Here is a 21,487-nt window from a genome sequence, read left to right on the forward strand (position 1 = left end):
GTCTGATCAGTCTAAAAAGATATAGCAACAATCTCGTGATCAGGGCCCAGGTCTCTGCCAAGTTTGGGGCTTGTGCCATTAACCCTTAAAGACCTAGAACATTTTTGGGGCACCTGAGGCACCTGTATATTTCTTTGTTTTTTCAGACCTATTCTAGCAGTCAGCATCAATTGTCATATATCATTATAAACATAAGAACTTGAACTTTATGTCTAGCTAATTTAAAATTACAAATTTCCTTTTGTTTTCTCTAAAAATTAGTGAATTTCCAGAATTTTAGGAAAAAACGCTACCAACAATTGGGTGTTTTTTACTGTGTACTCAAACAAAAACTCCTGAAGTTTAGATTTTTTTCTTTAAAAATTTGTATTTAGGTGTTTTACACTTCCAAATAAAATTTTGTCTATATATAACATTCCCCAAGCAAGTTATAGCCAATTATTACAATATTATTTAGGTGCTTTTCAGTGAAAAACAGGCCCATTTCGTTTATTGACAATATAGATCTGTCCAAAAACGTTTCAGGAGTAAAGTCATTGCAGAAACAGTGTTAAATAATAGCAAAACACAGTAAAAAATAATTTACTATTTCATAAATATATTCTTAATCCAAAAGATGAACAATAAACACAAATAGTGTAGATAGTAGCACAAGAAAAAATGCACAAACTGTCTTGTGCAACAAAAAAAATAAATAAACAATCCAAATTATTCACAAACTACACACAAAATGAGAGAGAAATATACAGAGTGAAACCGAAAAAATAGTACAAATAATCTTTAAAAACTATATAATAATTAGTTACATAATATAACAACCAAATAGATGGATCTGCTGGCTGTAGTCTGCGTCGGAATCTATTTTACAGGGACATCGTCTAGTGACCGAAAACCCACATTCCAGTGCTTTATCCGATATCTACTGTTGTTTCATCCTTGTTTTTGGTTTGTTTTATGTCAAAGGGCTCTGTCGTGAGTATTTCTGTATATTTTCAAAGAATGCTGTCATGCAAATGTGTTATTTTGCGTTTGTTTTCATGCACGCAAGACGCACTTTGCTTTCACTTTGCGTCTGTTCAGATCTGCAAAGAAACATACTAATCGGTGGTTCAAAAGACCAAAACCTATGTTTATTGGTTGAATAGATGACAGTTTGAACCAATCGGGGCACAGGGGTGGGACTAAGCATCAACAATCGTTCCTGTTTGGCTCAGAGGACCAAAACGTGTTGATTTCATCTGACGAATCAGTGCTGAGGAAATGTGATGACGTAATCACGCTTACTACGGAGCCTCTGAATATCCAAATGAGACAAATGCGATATCACTGAAAAGAGCAGACTCTGTACTTTACGAGACTTTTTAAAGCATTCAAATTGGATTAGCGGTTCAAAATTTATTAAACATTTAAGACCAATAGTTATTTTTAGCCGCCGGCGGCTGTCTCGGTCTTTGAGGGTTAAAGGCCTAGGAGGAGTAGCGTATAGAAAATTTAGTCTCAGAAGAATAATAATAAGTTTAAATAGCATAACAGTATGTTGGCTCTCCAAGCCAACATAATAACTAGAAGCTAAAGTGCGATAACAAACTTTAAATGTTGGCTTGGAGAGCCAACCCGGGCAGCCTTGGGGCAAAAGGGCCAGAGCACTTGTGTGTCCGGCGTTCTCGAGCTGCCCCGCTGCGAAAATGCGCCCTTGCTATTTCATATTCTAATAAAAAAGCAGACTAGGCTATGACAACAGGTTCAACAGAGTTGGCTAGCTGGATGTGAAAAAATTATTTGTATTGTATTTATATTCTTGTAATTGTTTTCCCTGTTTGCAATTTTCAAAGTTCTCTCACCTAAATGAAACACTGTAAATAGTCTTTGAATTGAGATCTTGAAGGATTAGTTATCCTGTGGCCCCCTCTTGTGGACATTACCATTATTGCCTTCATCTCTGAATCATATTAACATTGCATTCTGCTTTAAATGTTGAAATCCAATATAATGATCCACATCCGATGTATTTCTCAACAGTTCATGTTCACTTGAGACATAAACGAGTGTTTTCGACTATATTCATTAAGCTATGATGTATTTTGAAATGATCTTGTCTGTGTTCGTCCGAGAGAAGTGTTTCTTATTGGCAGAAGCGAGGATTAATGTAGTGTGGAGCGCGTGCGTCAAAGCCACGACGCGTTGCTGTGCAGTTGACCACACAAACAGAAATAAGCAAGCATTTGACCTTTGTAATATATTACTCTACTATTATTAGGTTGTGCCCCGCTCACCCCTATACCTCAGGTAAGATTTTCGCTAGTTTAGCTCCGCCTATCAGCTATAATCTTCTTTAGCGGCAATGCTATTGTTTAGGAATAGTGTGTTGTTCTACCCCTTGATTGGTATAGTCTTAGCCTTGTTTGGCCTGATCTTCACTGTCACGATGGAATTGTATATCGTTCCCACAGCGATTCTTGCAATGTAGAGTTAATGCTCAACAGGAAATGTCTGAGCGCTGCGCCGTTCATTTCCAGTTTCTGATTCAAGTGTCACTCTCGTCACAATTATACTGCCCATGAGTATTTGCATGCAATTTGCATAAGTAGAGACAATTGGCAAGTTTGTTAAACTGGCATTATCCTAGAACTTTTTAGGAAGTTGGAGAAGGGGAGGAGTTCCCACAGCGATTTTTGCAATGTCTCATTCCCACTGTCAGGGGACCGAAGTTACGACAGTAACCAGAGTCGTTCTCTTTTGTCATTCAAAACGAGTTGGTAACACCTTAATAATAACGTTCAGTTGAAAATCATTTATAAGTGATTAGTTAATGATGAAATAATCATTTACAAAACATGACTATGCGTTCATTAATGATTTATAAGTGATATGTTAGTATTTTTATCTATGTTTTGTAGATTAAGTTAGACATTATTTATTGGATAATAAGCTAAGATAATGTTCATCATTATATTAGTGATTAAATAATGATGAATTTTCCTAGGTTTACTAGCTGCTGCCTGTCTGTCAGGAACATGATAATCCACTGACAGGTGGAGGTGGGCACATAGTGTCACGGATTAGGCAGGAACACACGAACAACGACGTAAATAAAAAGACGTATATTTAATAAATCCAACGGAATACAGGTAGACACGGGAACACCAGGGGAAAACATCCATATAACATCAAAGACCGACAAGAGTACAGGGGAAAACACACACCTTAAATAGACAGACTAATTACACACACAGGTGCAGACAATGACGGAGAAACCAAAAACACTCAGAACAGCGGGGGAAAATGGGAGAAACCAACAAGAAAGTCCGGGGGTGTGACATTACCTCCCCCTCCCGGAAGGCACGTCCTCATGCCGACAAACAGACAAAAGGAAACAGTACAAAGTCTTAGGAGGGGGCTTAGGTGGAGGACGGACTCCCGGGAGGAGGGCACAAGGAAGGGGCTGGAGCAGGAGGAGCCAGGTGGAACCCAGAACTCAGCCATGATGGGATTCCAAGGTGGAGCCGATGGAGGGAGGAGCCATGGTGGAGGAGAGGCTGAAGACTCCATGGGGCCGACCGACGGAGGCGGAGCAGGTGGTGGGAGAGGCCGAGGCGGAGACGGAAAGCCGAAGATCTTGGGTGACACCGCGGATCCGGAGGGCCAAGGCGGAACCCAAGGCTCTGGCGACCAAGGCGGAGATGGAGATCCGGAGGTCCGCGGCGGAGCCGGAGCGACAGAGGGCCGAGTCCCCCGAGTGGGACCGAGCGACGAGGCACAGCCGGAGGAGTATAGTCCAGAGGCGAAGGTGGGGCGACGACAGACCAGGGCGGAGCCGGAGGGACGATGGAGCCTGGTGGAGCTGGTGGACTGACGGGCGACGGCGGAGATGAGGGAGCAGAGAGCCGGGGTGGAGCCGCAGGATCGGAGGGCCGAGGTGGAGTCCAGGACTCTGAGGCTGGAGGCGATGGTGAGGGATCCTCCAGCCATGACACCGATGGATACTGGCAGACCCGCGGCGAACCCACCACACAGATGGTGGGCTGAGGGTGAGCAAGGGGACAGACAGCAGACAACGGGGATTCAGGAAGGCTGTGCGGAACCAGCGGAGATACAGGATGGCTGGACGTAACCAGCGGAGGTTCAGGTATAGACAGAAAAGGGAGGGTGGGTAGGAAATCCAGGCAGACAGGTATATCTGTAAAACAGTCCATTAAGTCCCCAGAGTCTTGTTCATGCTCACCCCCAGTGGTGGTGCAGTGGGCAGGACTCTCTACCGCCCTCTCTTGTTCCACGAAGCACTCCACCGTCGCAGATGTAAAGGCCGGCTCTCACACCTGGTCGGAAGTTTTGAACCCATTGCCGCTCCATAATACTGTCGCTCCGGGCTCGGGCTTCCCGTCTACGAAGGGCTCGTACTCTGCGGGTCGGGGTGGCTGGCTGGGCTCTGGGTCCGGAGTGGCATCCACGGAACAGGCGGGGAACGAGGGTCTGTTTCTCGCCAGTGTCCACTCCACAAACGCAGCGAAGTCCGCTCGAGGGCCGTCCTCGGACGACGGCGCTCTGCAAGACGCGCTGAGACTGGCGTCATAAAATGCACAGAGCGCGTCGTCCGGATAGCTGGTGGTATTAGCTACGAGCTGGAACATTAACGTGTAACCCTCGAGCGGTAAGTCCCCCTGCTTCAGCCGGAGGAGGATGAATTCAGGACGGAGGAAGGAATCCATGGGGGAAAACACTACGGAAACAAAAAGACTGAAAAACAGAACGAAAAACAAAACGGGGTGGAATACGCAAAAAAAAAAAAAAAAAACGGTTTCGGTCGGTCTTTCTGTCACGGACTAGGCAGGAACACACAAACAACGACGTAAATAAAAAGACTATATTTAATAAATCCAACAGAATACAGGTAGACACGGGAACACCAGGGGAAAACATCCATATAACATCAAAGACCGACAAGAGTACAGGGGAAAACACACACCTTAAATAGACAGACTAATTACACACACAGGTGCAGACAATGACGGAGAAACCAAAAACACTCAGAACAGCGGGGGAAAATGGGAGAAACCAACAAGAAAGTCCAGGGGTGTGACACATAGAGCTTAGTTAATTTTTACTTAAAGGAGGAGATTTAAGATGATAGTGTTGAAGGACGAGCTGAAGTAAGTCCCTAATCTGTCCAGATGTTGCAGGACATAGTGCAGTCCCATGTTGACTGCATCATCCACAGACCTGTTTGCACTGTAGGCAAACTGCTGGGGGTCCAGTAAGGGTCTAGTAATGTCCTTCAGGTGGGCCAGCACCAGTCTTTCAAATGACGTCATGACCACAGACAGAATGTTTTGATGACATTTCATTTTAATATTACCTCTGTATGCCTGTAATAATGTAGCATTTACTTTATATAATGAATACAAGAGAACTGTTCCACAAGCGCCACCTTCTGGCAAAAGAGTGAATTTGCATATTCAGTGTTGTGAATGTTAACTTGGATATTAACAAGAAAGAATAAAAATAAAATTTGACATAAATAATTGTCAGAAAGCTAAAAAATAAATTTTCTTTCTGTTCCACAGGAACAGAACAAGTTTGTTGAGCTTCACAAAATAGAAAGTGAAAAGAGCTAAAGCACTGAAAATCCCTATTCCCACCATCAGGGCAATAATTAAGAAGTTCCAATCAACTAAAGATGTTACAAATCTGCCTAGAAGAGGACATGTGTCTGTATCATCCTAATGCACGATAAGGAGGAGAATTTGAGTGGCCAAAGACTCTCCAAAGATCACAGTTGGAGAATTGCAGGGAATTGTTGAGTCTCGGGGTCAGAAAGCCTAAAATAAAATGATCAAACAGCCCCTACATCACCACATGTTGTTCCAGAGGGTTTCAAGAAAAAATTCTCCTGGCTCACGCAAAAACAAACTCCAGCATATTCAGCTGTCAGACATGATTGGAACTTCAAACAGGACTGGCTTCTAAGGTCAGATGAAACAAAAAATTAGCTTTTTGGCAGCTAACCCTCCAGATGGTTTTGGTGCAGACAGGGGTTAAAAAAAGTACCCAATGTCCACGGTTAAAAATACTGCTAGGTCTTTAATGTTGTGAGAAATCTCAGAACTGTTATCTTGGGAAAAGGATGTTGCAATAATTGGGTGCCAATAATAGTGGCCAATGTGAACTAGAGAAAAACATTTATTTCATAATGAGATTTCACCCCTAGGTTCTATTGTTTTACTTCAATGACAAGTTAAAATTTTGTGATTTTTTTGAATGAAAGGTCAAAAGAATTTATTTTCACATCCACTTTTGCTGATATTTACCAAGGGTGCCAATATTAGTGGAGGGCACTGTATATATACACATACACACATATACAGTGCACAGCATAAATGAGTACACCCTCTCTGAAACTGAACAAATTATGCAATTACTCTTTACTTAGAATACATGTTAGACTTATTTAGAGATAAAGTATTCAAGTCTGCTTGATCTGTTGACAAAAGACGAATGTAAAATACAATTTTCTTATCAAAGTATTCAAATGTTGTGTTGCAAAAATGAGTACACCCTCCTGAAAAATACTAAATATAACTAAATAAAAAAATCCTGCTGTAAGGTTAAGGCAAGTTTTGATCAACTGGAACAATTGAACCAAAACTGTTAAAAGACACGTCATTTTTTGATAATTAAATGTGTTATAAAGCCCACTGAATCATACTCAGTCTTAATGCTAACAACAATGAAACACGGAGAGAACTGTCAGGAGATTTATTTCTTAGCATAAAAGAGAACAATGGTACAAGAGGAATACCAAATTATTGTTTTAAGTGCGCAAATATAGCAAAAGTAACACAGAAATTCAAAAACCAAAGGATTTGTGAAATAATTAGGTCTTTACTTCAAGCTTTTATTTATTGTTGAGTGAGTGTTTGCTAGAAAAAGCCAGCAAAAGCTATGGAAAGAGTGACACAAGTGACATGCATGGTTGTTTATCCACACCAGAACTACCTACTGTAATCTTCAGTGGACATGTATTTCACTCAATCTTAACACTCTTGAGCCAGGGCAATTAAGGAGGTCGTCCTCCAGGAGTTTAACAGGACAGATGTGACCATTTGTCATGAACTTCTACACTCAGTGCCAAAAAGGGTCAGATTTGCAATCCTTTATTTAAACAAAATGGGCTAAGTTACTTATTTAACAGATCTTATTTCTCTATTTTTATTAAGAAGATGTTTAATACATTGAAATTTTGCCATCTTTGATTGAATTATATGAGTGATCATTAAAAAAAATGCATCTTTTATATTTAATCAGGGGTATACTCTCATTAATACTGTGGACTGCATACAAAGTTCTGGCATGAAACTCTATGGCGCAGTCTAACTCAATCTGACATAATGACATCATTGTCACATGGCACAGCTGTTTGCTGCTCAACATTCAAATAACTGGTGCTTGCTGTAGCAGTTTGCAGCTTGCTTCAGAAACAGTGAAATCAACATCTAAGCTAAGTTTTTTAAAGGTCCCATATTGTCAAAATCGATTTTTCATGATAACTGAGGTCTAGGGGTTATGTAACTACCATATAAGTTTCAAAACAGTCAGTCCACAGCAAACTGCACACAGCCTGAATAAAGTAGCTGTTCCTTTTCACGAGCCCCTGTAACTTCCGTAAAAATATGACGTCCGATCTACTCAGTCACCGCCTTCAGTCACCACCCAGAGCAGCAACCACCGTCCCACCCTCCTTTTGTGAAACCTCGACAGCTTCGCGTCCATGCCATTGCTGGGCAGGCTAGAAAAGTGTACAAAACCCCTCTAAAACCAGCCTGCTGACCAGCTATGACCAGTTAAAACCAGGTTGGTTGACCAGCTAAAACCAGCTGTTTTTTTCACCAGGGCAGAAATCACAGCTTTCAGAGGATGATAAGCATGTCCCAGCCATGTTTGTCACTTAAACATTTCCAATGTGGTCTGTGCATATTAGTTGTGTTGTGAGTATTTGCAGCACATGTGCTGTCAAACTGATGAGGATGTTTTCTTAATTTGCAGGGTTTTATTTTTTATTTTTTATTGTGGCCACCTCTAAGCCACCATACAAGTTTATAGTTTGTTTATAGTTTTGCAAAAAGAGTGCATGAGATCTGCAAACAGTGTCTAAACTGCCTTAACTTGTTTAAGGTTTTGCAGAAAATTCATAGAATGGGGTTTAGTGTCTTAACAAATGTGAAAAACTGTAATCTAAAGGTAGCGAGGAAAGGAAACTTATTTAAGTGCTGCTAGCATAACAAGATGGCATTTTTTAAATATGGTGCTGGGAGTGCATTACAGTGTAAAACATGGCATGTCATGTTGCCAGCAGGTGGAGCTATGACTGTAAATGAATACTGGGTTTCACTTTATTTTGATGGTCCCTTTAACACATTCTGTTGACTATAAGTAACATTGCGTATTAGTAGACTGGTAGGGTTAGATTAAGTTGGCATGTACTTGCAAAGCTACTTATAGGCCTAGTCAGTAGAATGTCTTTTTGGAGAGCGTCACAATAAAGAGTCAGCAGATATTAAGCAGATAATCTACTAACACTCTAATGAGAGTTTGTTGACATGTAGGTGCAGCATTACTCATCGTCAACAGAATGTACAAACGCGACCATCAAAATAATCAGAAATGTATGCCTAAGTTACTACAACTTCCTTTTTCATGGCGAAACATCAAATTTTGTCAGGCCACCACGGACACCGAAATTGGCAAAAGCTCAATGTCTTTAAAATTTACTATCGCAAAGATCAGGGGTTCCCAACCTTTTTTCTTCAGGGTCCACCTCCTTCTCCGGTCAATTTTGCAGTAAAGAGAAAAGTGTTTATTTTTAAACATTTTTACTAACCAAAACATTTGTTTTGCCTTATTATTCTTCTACTGCATGTTATTAGTGCGACGGTTTGCTTCATGCATGCAGCTGAAAGATGTAGTTTGCGTGCAGTGCTTGGAAGTTTTGAGCTGCCATTCAGTATTTAACAGTGTGATTAGGCTTGCTGCGGCGAGTCTGAAACAATCACAGAACAGAGAGAGAGAGAGGCCGTGCTTTGATAATTTTAATTTAACACATTATAAATGAAATTTAACAATTATAGGATAATATTTAAATTAATTGCTCCTTGCCGTCATCTATTGTGACAACCTCCATACACAACTTATACAACTTGATTTTCAAGACACAAATACATTTGAATATATGGTTCTGAAAGCTGACTCTCTTATAATTATTCTACTCTACCGTCCTCCTAAGTCTTTGTCTAACTTCTTTTCTGAACTGCTTGGTGACTTCAATATCCATATTGATACTGTTTGCTCTAAATATAGTCAGTTATTGTCCATTTTTGACTCTTTTAATTTGACTCAAAATGTTAATTTTCCTACTCATATGCGTGGCCATATTCTTGATGTGATTTGTACCTCAGGTGTTGAAATCTCGTTCATTTCTTCTATTGTTACTGGTATCTCTGATCATAAACTTATTGACTTTAGTTTAAGCCTGCCTGTGTGTATGAAATGCCCTAAGACTGTCATATCCTATCACAATCTTAAAACTCTTGATGTTACATAATTTTGCTCCTCCTTTACTTTATAAGGTCTCTGCTTTCTCTTCTCCCTCACTCACATTATCCAAATATCATTTTACATGTCTGAGATCCTACTGTTAAGACTAGAACTGCCTCTTCCACTCACTGTTCTCCCTGGTACACTCCTGAGCTTTGAACCCTTAAGGCTACTGGTAGACGGCTCGAGCGCCTGTACATGAAGACTGGCCTCAGTATTCATTACTTAGCTTTCCTTGAACATCTTAATAAATATAAATCTGCTTTGAACTTGGCTTGATCTAGCTTTGTTTCAGCTTCAATTAATAAAATCATGAATTAGGCCAAAAGCTTTATTTAACACAATAAATAAGCTGACCAAACCTCCTTTTTATATGATGCCTTTGCTTCTGATCAATTTTGCTGCTCCTTCATGAAGTATTTACTGGAAAAGACTGATGTCATCTACCAGTGTTTCTTTGAGGCATGAAATTCAGCTCTGTGGCCACTCTTCAATCCCTGTCAAACTTTTTAAACTTTTCTTTGACCACTCCATCTTCTGTTTCTCAGTTAATTTTGAAAGCTAACTCAGCTACCTGCTGTCTCAATCCTGTTCCTACTCCTCTTCTCAAATTATGCCACTCTGCTATCTCTGCACCTATTTCACATTTCATCATATCTCTTACCTCTTCATCATTCCCTATACCACTTTAAACTGATGCAGTCACCCCAGTTCTCAAACAACCTAATCTTGATCCCTCAGTTTTATCTAATTATCATCCAATTTCAAATTTACCATTCATTGCTAAATTGTTGGAAAGTACTGTTGCCTCCCAGCTTCAGTCTTTTCTAGAAAAAAATAAAATCTTTTTGATCCATTTCAGTCTGGCTTTCGACCATTGCATAGCAGGGAAACTGCTCATGTTAAAGTAGTAAATGATCTACTACTCGCTGTTGATTCTGGTTTTCTCTCTTTACTCTTGCTACTTAGCTCTGCTTTTGATACTGTTTCTCATGATTTACTAATTTCTTGCCTCTCTGATATGGGTATTTCTAGTGCTGCTCTGTCCTGGTTTTCTTCTTATCTATCTGACAGGCAGTTCTATATTGCAGTTCTGGATTTTCAATCCTCTACCGTCCACTTAAAGCAAGGTGTCCCACAAGGATCTGTTCATGGCCCACTATTATTTATTATATTACATTTTTCCCTTGCGTCAAATCTTGTACTGACATGCTATTAATTACCACTTATATGCCGATGACATCCAAATTTACTCTGTATGTAGGCCCACTATATCCACCCAAATTGACAAAATCTCTACTTGTGTACATGAAATAAAAGACTGGTTAACCTCAAACCAATGATCTAACCTCAGATCATTATTGTTGGAACCCCGCCACTCACCAGATCATCCTGTACTGTTAAAATTCTAGGTGTTATTTTTGACTCAACTCTTTCCTTTCAAGTGCATATTAACAATGTTACCAGGTCCGCATTCTTTCAATTATGTCTCATTGCCAAGCTCCGTCGTTTTATTAATCTTAAATATGCTAAAACCAATATTCATGCTTTCGTCACATCTCACCTTGATTATTGTAATACCCTTTTCAGTGTTTTACCTTCCAGTTCAATTTCCAGGCTACAATATATCCAAAACTCTGCTGCTAGACTACTCACCCACACCAAGCGCTCTGCTCACATCACTCTAATTTTGTTCAGTCTCCATTGGCTTCCTGTTGAATATCGTATTAAACACAAAATTCTCCTGCTCACTTTTAAATCTTTGCATAACGGTTATGCAATGATTTAAAAGTGAGCAGGACACAGAGATAACGTTATTTCTGTGAACTGCTCCTCCCCTTTCACCCCAACTCCCTCATTATGCTCATCTGATTCTGGTCTTCTAGTGATCCCTCGGTATCGCCTTGCTTCAATGGGGGTAGATCATACAGTTTTAGTGCACCCAAACTTTGGAAGTCTCTCCCTCCATCTCTTCGCTGTCTGAATAATATTCCTGATTTTTAAATCACTTCTTAAAACTCACTTGCTCTCTGAATGTTATCATTTATAAGTAATGTCCTACTTCTGTTTGCTTTCTGAATATTACCTTTCTTACATAGTGTTGCTTTCTCATTTTGTAATATTTTTTTCTTGTCATTTGTGTTTTAGTTTTTCATATTTGTTTATTACTGATTCTTTTTTTACTGTAAAAGCGACCTTAAGCACTAGAAAAGGGCTATACAAATAAATCTTATTCTTATTATTAGTCACTCCGATTTTATAAAACTTATATCCAATTATAATATATAATTATTCCTTATTTTATTTTTTACCTTAATTACACATCCTTATTTGATTTCCCTTTTAATTTGTAGCATTGCAGGTTACAAAATGTTTTATTAATTTTGTTCTGAAATAAAAATCAAAATGCATTCTGCATAAAAATAAATAAATACATAAATAAATAAATAAACTTAAAGTAAGTGTTCATGTTGCCTTTATTTTTCAATTGTTTAGATAAATGACTTATAGAATGTGTATGGAATGTGTTGTCTTTTACATCATCTAATATATATATATATATATATATATATATATATATATATATATATATTTTTTTTTTTTTTCCCATACATTCAGACACCAGCACATTCCTAATCTACAACGAGGATCACAACAAATGTGTGAATGTTGTGAGTGCTTCTGAAGTACAGACTGCACCATGCGATGTGTCTTCTGAGTCTCAGCGTTTCCGATGGATTTCTTCCTCACGAATTATCAGCCTCTCTTTGAAACTCTGCTTGGGGGCCCAGAACATCAAAGATTGGGTCAAAATTCTTCTTCTGCCCTGCAATGAACTTAGTCCCCTACAAACTTGGGAATGTAAGAATGAGACCTTGTTTGGCCTAAAGGGACAGCCACTGCACCTAAACTATGGTAATCGAAATGAGCCAAATATGATGTTGTATAAGGGAACAGGTTCTTGGAGTCGCTGGCAAATTTATGGAAGCAAAGAAGATTTGTGTTCTCATGGATATCAAGGTATGACTACCTGATAATCTAACAGGACATTTTAAAAGCTATTAAGACCTTATAAGAATACAATTTAACATACATTTTTATTTCCTATCTGTGTTATAAATATCCTCGTAAGCATTTTGTCACCTTAGAATTATAAGGTTCTATCTGACATTTTTATCAAAATTGAGTTATTCACATATTCTTATTCTTTGACAACTTATTTACATTATTTGATGTTTCTTTTGTAAGCTGTGTACATTTTTGGGCCTTTTTTATAGAAAGCAAAAATGGTTCTATCTACAGAAGTCTATGGAATGCAAAAACTTATCTCGAAAGTGCTCAGAATGCAGATAGAACCTTATAATTCTAAAGTGACGTGTTAAAGCGGACTTATTGTAAATAAGTGCCACACTAGGATATGCACTGGCTATGACTGGTGACATAATCTGCCATATTATCTTAGATTCTCCCCAGAGTGAGGTCTACATGGTGCACCATGTTTTTCTCCTCACTAGGGCAGCTAGTGATAACACAAAAATTAAATGGGGTAATTTTATTTTTGAAGGGAATATGACCCCCATATAAATGTAGGCATCCTATCACAGTTCACACATGATCACCTGTACAACAATTAACAAATGAGCATGGCACAACATAACCCTCAATCTATCATTGAAAAATGACAGAAAAATCTCTTGCATTTAAAGATAGAAACAAAAACAGAATGTTTTTGCTTCCACCAAAAATGGAATATCATTATAAATTATCTTTAAGTGAAAAGCTTAAAGTATTGTATTATAGTCTGTGTAAAACAATATTAAATATGTGAATTTGTCACAACACAGAAAAAATATATGTTATTAACCACCCAGCCAAATCTGGAAAAAAAAAGGCTAATAAATAAAACATATTATAAGCAGTATTCTCTGCTTTCAAATGCTATCAACATTGAAACCATGCATACTCACAGGAAAGCTATACATGTTTGGAAATATGCATTTACGTCACGAAGGCATATATAGCTAGCAAACTGTAGGCTGTAGTAACTGCTGTAGTAGTAGGAGTAGTGACCACTGATACTAATGCATTCTAGTTATTGTAGTGTTAGGGGAGGGGCCATGCTCAGTGGCCCCAGTGCGTCATCGAGACATGATTTCAGGCCAACAATTCTTAACACAAAAACTGTGAAAAACAGTGTAACTCCACAATTCAGTACATAGTTCACAGTCTTTGTAAAGTTTTTTCAGCAATACATTTCTAACAGTTCTCTGAATTACCTTTACACAGACTTACATTTTACTTGTAAAGATCAAATACATAAATCATTCTCTCACTGTCTACTAATTTAATTTCTTGATGTTCTGTAGCGATATATACGATAGGTGGAAATTCATTTGGAAAACCATGCCAGTTCCCGTTTAAATTTGATGACAAATGGTATGCTGAATGCATTGTGGAGGGAAGATCAGATGGTCAGTTATGGTGTTCCACAGAGACGGAATACGACACGGAGAGAAAGTGGGGCTTCTGCCCAGCTAAAAGTAAGACAACACATCACAAAAAACATCACTATTTATTATTTATTGACCACCTTTGGCACTGTGAGGAGGATTGCATTGCATTCAGAATATTTATTTTTATAAAGTTATCTAATAACAATGTGGTGGATATGTCATGAAGCTATGTTTGTAAATTGAAATGTTATCACTTTATATGAACCCTGTATTGATAATACATTATTAGGGTATTGCAATATAATGCAGTGGTATTCAATATATATCTCAACATTAAAAAGGCCTCCATAAAAAAGATGTGATCTGGATAGAAGAGCTGTTGTTAGTACATACAAATTGTTTAAGGTTTTTTGAAAAATAAACAATTTACACATTATATAGAACAAGTGTCGTCTATTAGCTTTGATAACACTCACACAATAATTAATGTACATATCTATTTTTACAGATAGTATCATTTTTTTTGGTAGCTAGTAGCATTGAAAATATGATTCATTTAATAGACAAAGAAGTGAGTGGTCAGTAAATTGCTATCTTTGCAGTAAAACCGTCACCTATGACCTCCCATTATAGATTCCATGAAAAAGATGGAAGGTGGAAGGAAGAGAAATGAAGAGAAATGCTATTGTAGCAGAACTAGATAGTGACATTCCTTGCTTTTCCTGTTTTTTCTTTGTTCCTGTCAATGAACAAAATGCAAGCAGGACAATTGAAAGCTAGCCTGCTGACGAACACATCCTATGGCACACAGTTATTTCCACTTAATCTCACTGTTTGTGTTGTGAAAGTTACAATCAAATCAGCACATGGTGATTAATATAAACATATGGTGATTACTTTCTGGTAATACCTGAAAAATTTGCAAATAATAATAAAATGTTGGGTTTCTGAAGTGTGTTATTACATTGTTAAAGGGATAGTTCACCCAAAAATGAAAATTTTATGTTTATCTGCTCACCCCCAAGGCATCCAAGATGTAGGTGACTTTACTTCAGTAGAACACAAACGAAGATTTTTAACTCAAAACTTTGCAGTCTGTCAGTCATATAATGGCAGTCAATGGGCACCAAATCTTTTTCAGTAAAAAAAAAAAAAAAAACATACACACAAAACCAAATTAAACCCTGCGGCTCATGACGATACATTGAGGTGTTAAGACGATCGGTCTGTGCAAGAAACTGAACAGTATTTATATAATTATTTACCTCTGATCCACTGCAACATTAAACTATATTGAGCGCATACACAACAGCTGGCGCATGATGCGTCAACGTGCTCTGGCAATGTAGTCGGTGAAAAGTCAACATTCCTGGATGAGTTTGCACAGGAAAACATAATCTTTTCGTTTTTAATCGGTTGCCAAAATCAGGATAAGCACAAGTAAATTCCATTTCGAGTAGCCGCTGTGCACTGTAAAAACAATGAGTGTATATGCGCGACAGATCACTTTCGCGTGTGCATCTACTATGGCAGATCATGTTGACGCGCTACGTGCCAGCAGTTGTGAACACACTCAGGGCAGTTGAATGTTGCGGTGGATCAGAAGTAAATAATGATATAAATACTGTTCCGTTTCTTGCACAGACCGATCATTTTGTGTCTTAACACTTCAATGTATTGTCACAAGCCGCAGGGTTTAATTTGGTTTTGTCTGTGTTTGTTGTTTTTTTACTGTCAAAGATTTGGTGCCCATTGACTGCCATTATAAGACTAGCACACTTAAACGGTTTGAGTTAAAAATCTTTGTGTTTTACTGAAGAAACAAAGTCACCTACATCTTGGATGCCCTGGGGGTAAGCAGATAAACATCAAATTTTAATTTTTGGGTGAACTATCCCTTTAAATAATGATATTGTGCAAAGTGTTCATTCTTAGGGATTAATTTAGGAACTAACTACAACTTCATATTACCCACTGTGTGCAATAGCGGGTTCAGGCTGGGACAGTGATCCAGTGACTGGTGTGTTATATCAGAGGAACATGCAGTCGGCACTGACTTGGCATCAGGCGCGAAAAAGCTGCCAGCAACAAGATGCTGATCTTCTCAGCATTTCAGAGCTGCATGAGCAGGCTTATATATCAGGTAGACTCAAGTACTTACCTTCAAACACATGTTGTGCACAAAGAAAAATATATTGCATGCTCTAATGTTTTCAGTAATGTTTTCAGTTTTTTTTTTTTTTTTTTAACCAATAATATGATATAAATAATGTAGCATTTCATTATATAACACACTTTGTACTTTAGGCTTGACAAATGTCTTTGGCACCACACTATGGATTGGGCTTAACAGTCTTGACTTTGAGAGTGGCTGGCAGTGGAGTAATGGAAATCCTTTCAGATATCTAAACTGGGCTCCTGGTAAATAAAATCCATGTACATATAAATGTACACAATTTTATACATGTACCCATTTAAAGGAAGTCCAAGTTCAGTTGTGGAATTGATTAAATTTATTATGTAACCTTCAGGTCATCCTTCTCTGGAACCAGGCCTGAACTGTGGAGCATTAAATGCTGGTAAAGCATCAAAGTGGGAGAGTATAGCCTGCAGTAAGAAATTAGGTTATATCTGTCGCAAAGGCAATTCTACAGATAACACGCTTCCACCAGGTAGGCTTCCCACATACTACAGTGGTCCTGGTATGACATATTTTGTGGTATTTTTAAACAGATGATATGGAGCTTTTATTTGAAACAAAGTCACTTGAACCATTTTTACTTTTTTAGCAATTAGTCAGTTAGTTCACATTAACCATAGACATGTTATATCTATGTTTGACAACCAAAAGGTGTTTTTGCACTTGAAAAGTGTGCTTGTGTTTTCTTTCCAATATTTGGCATTTAATAAATGACAATTTGAAGTGTGGCTCAAGTGTCCTAATATGTTTTGGAGACACTATGCATCACCGCACACTATACTAAAGGTATGCATTGATACATCATGTGCAGGTTTTTACAAAGACTTATAAAGATTCTTTTTTCTCTTGCAGGTAAAGATCAGCCTAACTTCTGTCCTGTTGCGTGGGTTCCATATGCTGGTCATTGCTATTATCTGCAGCGGACCAAGATGATGTGGAGTGATGCGTTAGCAGCATGTCACAAGGAAGGAGCAGACTTGGCCAGTATACACAACATAGAGGAGCATAGTTTTATTATATCACAGAGTGGATACTGTAAGTATGTGCTGTCTCAGTGCCAATTCTACATTCTAGCAACACACACACATGTTGGGTTTCCATGTTTTATGTGGACTTTCCATAGACATAATGATTATTTATTTATTTATTTATTTATTTATTTATTTATACAATCTATATATTAACGTAGTCCCTATAAAGGGACATTTGCCAAAAGAAAAATCTGGTTTCTGGTTGCATCACTTCTGCCATTTTAAAAAGAAGAAAACAAGAGCATGAATGCGAATGAATTAGTCTAAATGAGATCTACTTTAACCTTGTCCTTCAATAAGAAAACATTGTTTCTGTTCTTGCCTTCCAATACAGATAAATCATCACTGAGCCGCATAAGAACAGCTTTTTCCCTCAGGCTATTCCACCTGAACAATACATCTTAGGACTGTACATCTGTACACTGCTTCTCAAAATCTAAAATAGCACACTCAGAATTCTTTCTGTTTTATCTTTATTTTGTACATAACATTTGCACATTCATAATTCTATTGTATCTATTTTTTACCATATAGCTATTATTTTTTAATTTTTTTGTAATCGGCTAACTGAATGTTAACTTGTTGCAAATCGTGGTTGTGGAATAAAAGCAAAACGGTTCGCGAGAGAAAAAGGAGAGCGGTAGTAGACGTGAGTAGAGAACGTAAATGTAAATGCAAGTCGCCAGTGACTAGCTAATAGCTAAGCTAAATAGCTAACCCACTGCAGTCGAGGATTAACGGGTAAAGTGAGCGGTCAGATTAGTGTGACGGATAATTTCACAAGTCTGTTGGGAGTAAAGCTGTTTTTAATTACTTTAAACAGCAGAGAGTAATAATAAGATAAAAATAAAAACAAGCTCCAGAAAGCTACAATCACAGAGAGCTAAAAACACAAACCACACGGCAGCTCCTGTGTGTGTGTGTGTGTGTGTGTGTTGTGTGATGTCTACCCCTTCACATTGTTGTGCATTTATGTCTGATTTCATTTGCCAAAATCTAAAAAAATGCACCTGTTTGTGTGTGTGTGCGCGTACATGTGTGTGTCAACATGCTTGTTCCATGTTGCATTTGTGCTCTAGTACCAGTCTTTCATTTATGTATGAAAATTTTCAGATTTATGCCAGATATGTTGATTTTTTATGCCAATTTCTATATAAATGCTCCCTGTTGCAGTTACACACGTGTGTGTTGGTGAGTGTGTGTGCACCTGGTATTCATCACGTTGTGGGGACCAAATGTCCCCACAAGGATAGGAATACCAGTAGATTTTGACCTTGTGGGGACATTTCTCAGGTCCCCATGAGGAAACAGGCTTATAAATCATGCACAATGAGTTTTTTTGAGGAAGTAAAAGTGTGCACAATCTCCTGTGAGGGCTAGATTTAGGTGTAGGGCGATAGAAAGTACGGTTTGTACGGTATGAAAACCATTACGCCTATGGAATGTCCCCATAAAACATGTAAACCCAACATGTGTGTGTGTGTGTGTGTGTGTGTGTGTGAGTGTGTGTGTGTGTGTGTGTGTGTGTGTGTGTGTGTGTGTGTGAGAGATAGAAAGTATGTTTCACTTTGAGTTTATGCTCTAGGACCAGGCCTTTATTTAAATGTTAATTATTTCAGATTTAAACTGGATTTACTACTTTTTTTGGACAAATGAAATGAAAAAAAAAGGCTTTTTTTAACTTTTCCCATTCATTTTCAATGAGAGAGAACGGTCTTTTTTTTTTTTTTTACACACCTTTAGAACAACCGAATCAAGTCCGGATTATTTTGTGTGTTTTTAGATTGATTATTTAGGAAAAGTCACAGAGTCTCATGCCCCTGAGATTAAGGGAACTTTAAAAAAAAAAAAAAAAAATTGAAGGAAAAATCCAGCCTGACCCCAAGGAGAGCTTTAGGGTTAAAGAGTATGATTTCTATAGTATGATTTCTAAGTGGTTTGCTTCATTGGGACCAAAAGTGTCCCACATACACAGGACAAGAAACACACAAGCTTAACAAATACACTGGCCAAAATAAATAAACAAGCAAACCAACCAACCATTAATCCTACTAATCCGAGTGTTTGTTCCGCAGTGCCTACTGATGAACTCTGGATTGGACTTAATGATCAGAAGATTCAGAACCTATTTGAGTGGTCAGACAGAACACATGTCACCTTCACCAAGTGGCTAGCTGGAGAACCTTCACACGTCATAAATCGCATGGAGGATTGTGTTCTCATTAAAGGAAAGGTGGGTTGTTTTTTTATTTTATTATATTTTATTTTTCCCAATTCTTTTGTAACAGAAGCCAAGGGTGAGGATCTATGTGCAGAGTTTAATACATAAACGGGGTGAGTAGATTAGCGTAACACCGACCATATGTATATGGAAAGAAAGAAGACGTAACTTTTACCGGCTGTATGGAAAGAAAGAAGGCATAACTTTTACCGGCTGTAGTAGTGTTGCAGCCGCCATGTTGTGGAGACGCAGTGTGTTTCATTGCGAAACAAAAGCAAAAGTACTTTGTTTTCTTTCCAAACGAGGATACAACTAGAAATCAGTCGTTAAGTTATATTTACAACACTGTTCCGGAACTGTACAACGCAAATATTCGAGTGTGTGATGCACATTTCACAGAGGACTGTTTCCTGAAACTGGGAGAGCAGCTTTCAATGCCAGCTGTACACAAAGGGTTAAGTCTAAAGTTGGGCAATTCCAATGTTGCAAAGACAGTCTGTGCTTCTGACTGACAGCCTATAAGTACGTTTTCGTATTTAAAGAATTCAGTACTGACGCGAGTTTTGAGCAGTGTAGAGTAGTGCTTGATGTTTCTCATTCTACGATCGCAAATGCAGACATGGTGTTATGTTTATGTGGCGCGGCACAACGCGTAAATAGACAGTATAGTCATTATAATCAGTAGTTATGTCCCAACTGGATGCAACAAATGCCTTGTTTATAATGGGTTTTGTTGTTTCTGTCTTGTCGCGCTGAGAAACGGCATCACAACATGATAAGGGCCGTATATAAGGGAGGTATTTGCACTGTATAGTTGGCCAATCAGAGAACACCTTAGTTTCCATCAACGATGAGTTTTGTTAAAATCGAAGTGTTTCAGAAAGGCAGGGCAGAGAGGAGCAACAATAATGTACAGTATGTGTAAAATGTTTTTTGAACCTCAAACTGCATAAAAACATTGCATTACAACAAATACACAAAATAATGCTCTTTTTAGCAACATCATATGACCTCTTTAATAGACCAGGGGTCCGTTCTTCGTACCTGGCTTACTACATCCAAGATCAAATGACACATCCAAGATCAAATCATCGCGCTAACAATGAGCTTGCTATTCCGGTTCTCCGAACGCACCTGTTGTTAATGATCAGTATAGCTGGATTAAGTCATTTGAGATCACTGGGTGGCTTAAAAGGGGGTACGTATCGATAGTAGAAACATTGATCGGCAACTCTTTGATTGGTCGGTGAAAATGTCGAAGGAGCGCGCTCAGTATTTTTCTGCAGCAGAGCAAGAACTCTTGATTGAGGGATTTCAGGAGTTTCAGAGTTTAATTAAAACGCAAGGGAACACTGCAAAGGCTGCAAAAGCAAGGAGAGAGGGCTGGCAAAAAGTAGTGAACAAATTAAATGCATTAATGCTGCCCATGTTACATGTTTTTTCCTTGATATGTTATTTTATTTATATTTTATTTTTTTTATACACTACCGTTCAAAAGTTTGGGGTCAGTAAGACTTGTAATAGTCTTTAAAGAAGTCTCTTATGCTCATCAAGGCTGCATTTATTTGATTAAAAATACAGAAAAAAACAGTAATATTGCAAAATGTTTTTACAATATAAAATAATGTTTTTTATTTTAACATACTTTAAAATAGAATTTATTCCTGTGATGAAAAGCTGAATTTTTATCAGCTGTTACTCCAGTCTTAAGTGTCACATGATCCTTCAGAAATCATTCTAATATGCTGATTTATTATTAGAAAGATCAATGTTGGATAATATCAACAGTTGTGCTGCCAAATATTTTTTGGAACCTGTGATTTTTTCCCCAGGATTCTTTCATGAATAACAGGTTTAAAAAGTACAGTGTTTATTCTATATATAGAATATATTCTATATATATCTATATATATAACAATGTAAATTATTTATTATTAACTTTTAATACATTTTTCATTATTAACTTAATACATCCTTGGTGAATAAAAGTATT

The 21,487-nt window shown here is 38.0% G+C and overlaps 1 protein-coding gene across 1 annotated transcript in view; it reads left to right on the forward strand.

Moving 5' to 3' along the window:
* mrc1a (mannose receptor, C type 1a) overlaps positions 1 to 21,487 on the forward strand; it is a 76,558-nt gene that overhangs the window by 13,850 nt on the left and 41,221 nt on the right. The window contains exons 2-8 of the mRNA XM_073836559.1: positions 12,208 to 12,609; positions 13,956 to 14,129; positions 16,030 to 16,185; positions 16,350 to 16,463; positions 16,574 to 16,714; positions 17,095 to 17,277; positions 19,349 to 19,506. Of these exons, the coding sequence (XP_073692660.1) occupies positions 12,208 to 12,609; positions 13,956 to 14,129; positions 16,030 to 16,185; positions 16,350 to 16,463; positions 16,574 to 16,714; positions 17,095 to 17,277; positions 19,349 to 19,506 (1,328 nt within the window). The remainder of the gene's footprint in view (positions 1 to 12,207; positions 12,610 to 13,955; positions 14,130 to 16,029; positions 16,186 to 16,349; positions 16,464 to 16,573; positions 16,715 to 17,094; positions 17,278 to 19,348; positions 19,507 to 21,487) is intronic.

The sequence above is a fragment of the Garra rufa genome, chromosome 3, assembly GCF_049309525.1.
Source record: "Garra rufa chromosome 3, GarRuf1.0, whole genome shotgun sequence".
Lineage (NCBI taxonomy): Eukaryota > Metazoa > Chordata > Actinopteri > Cypriniformes > Cyprinidae > Garra > Garra rufa.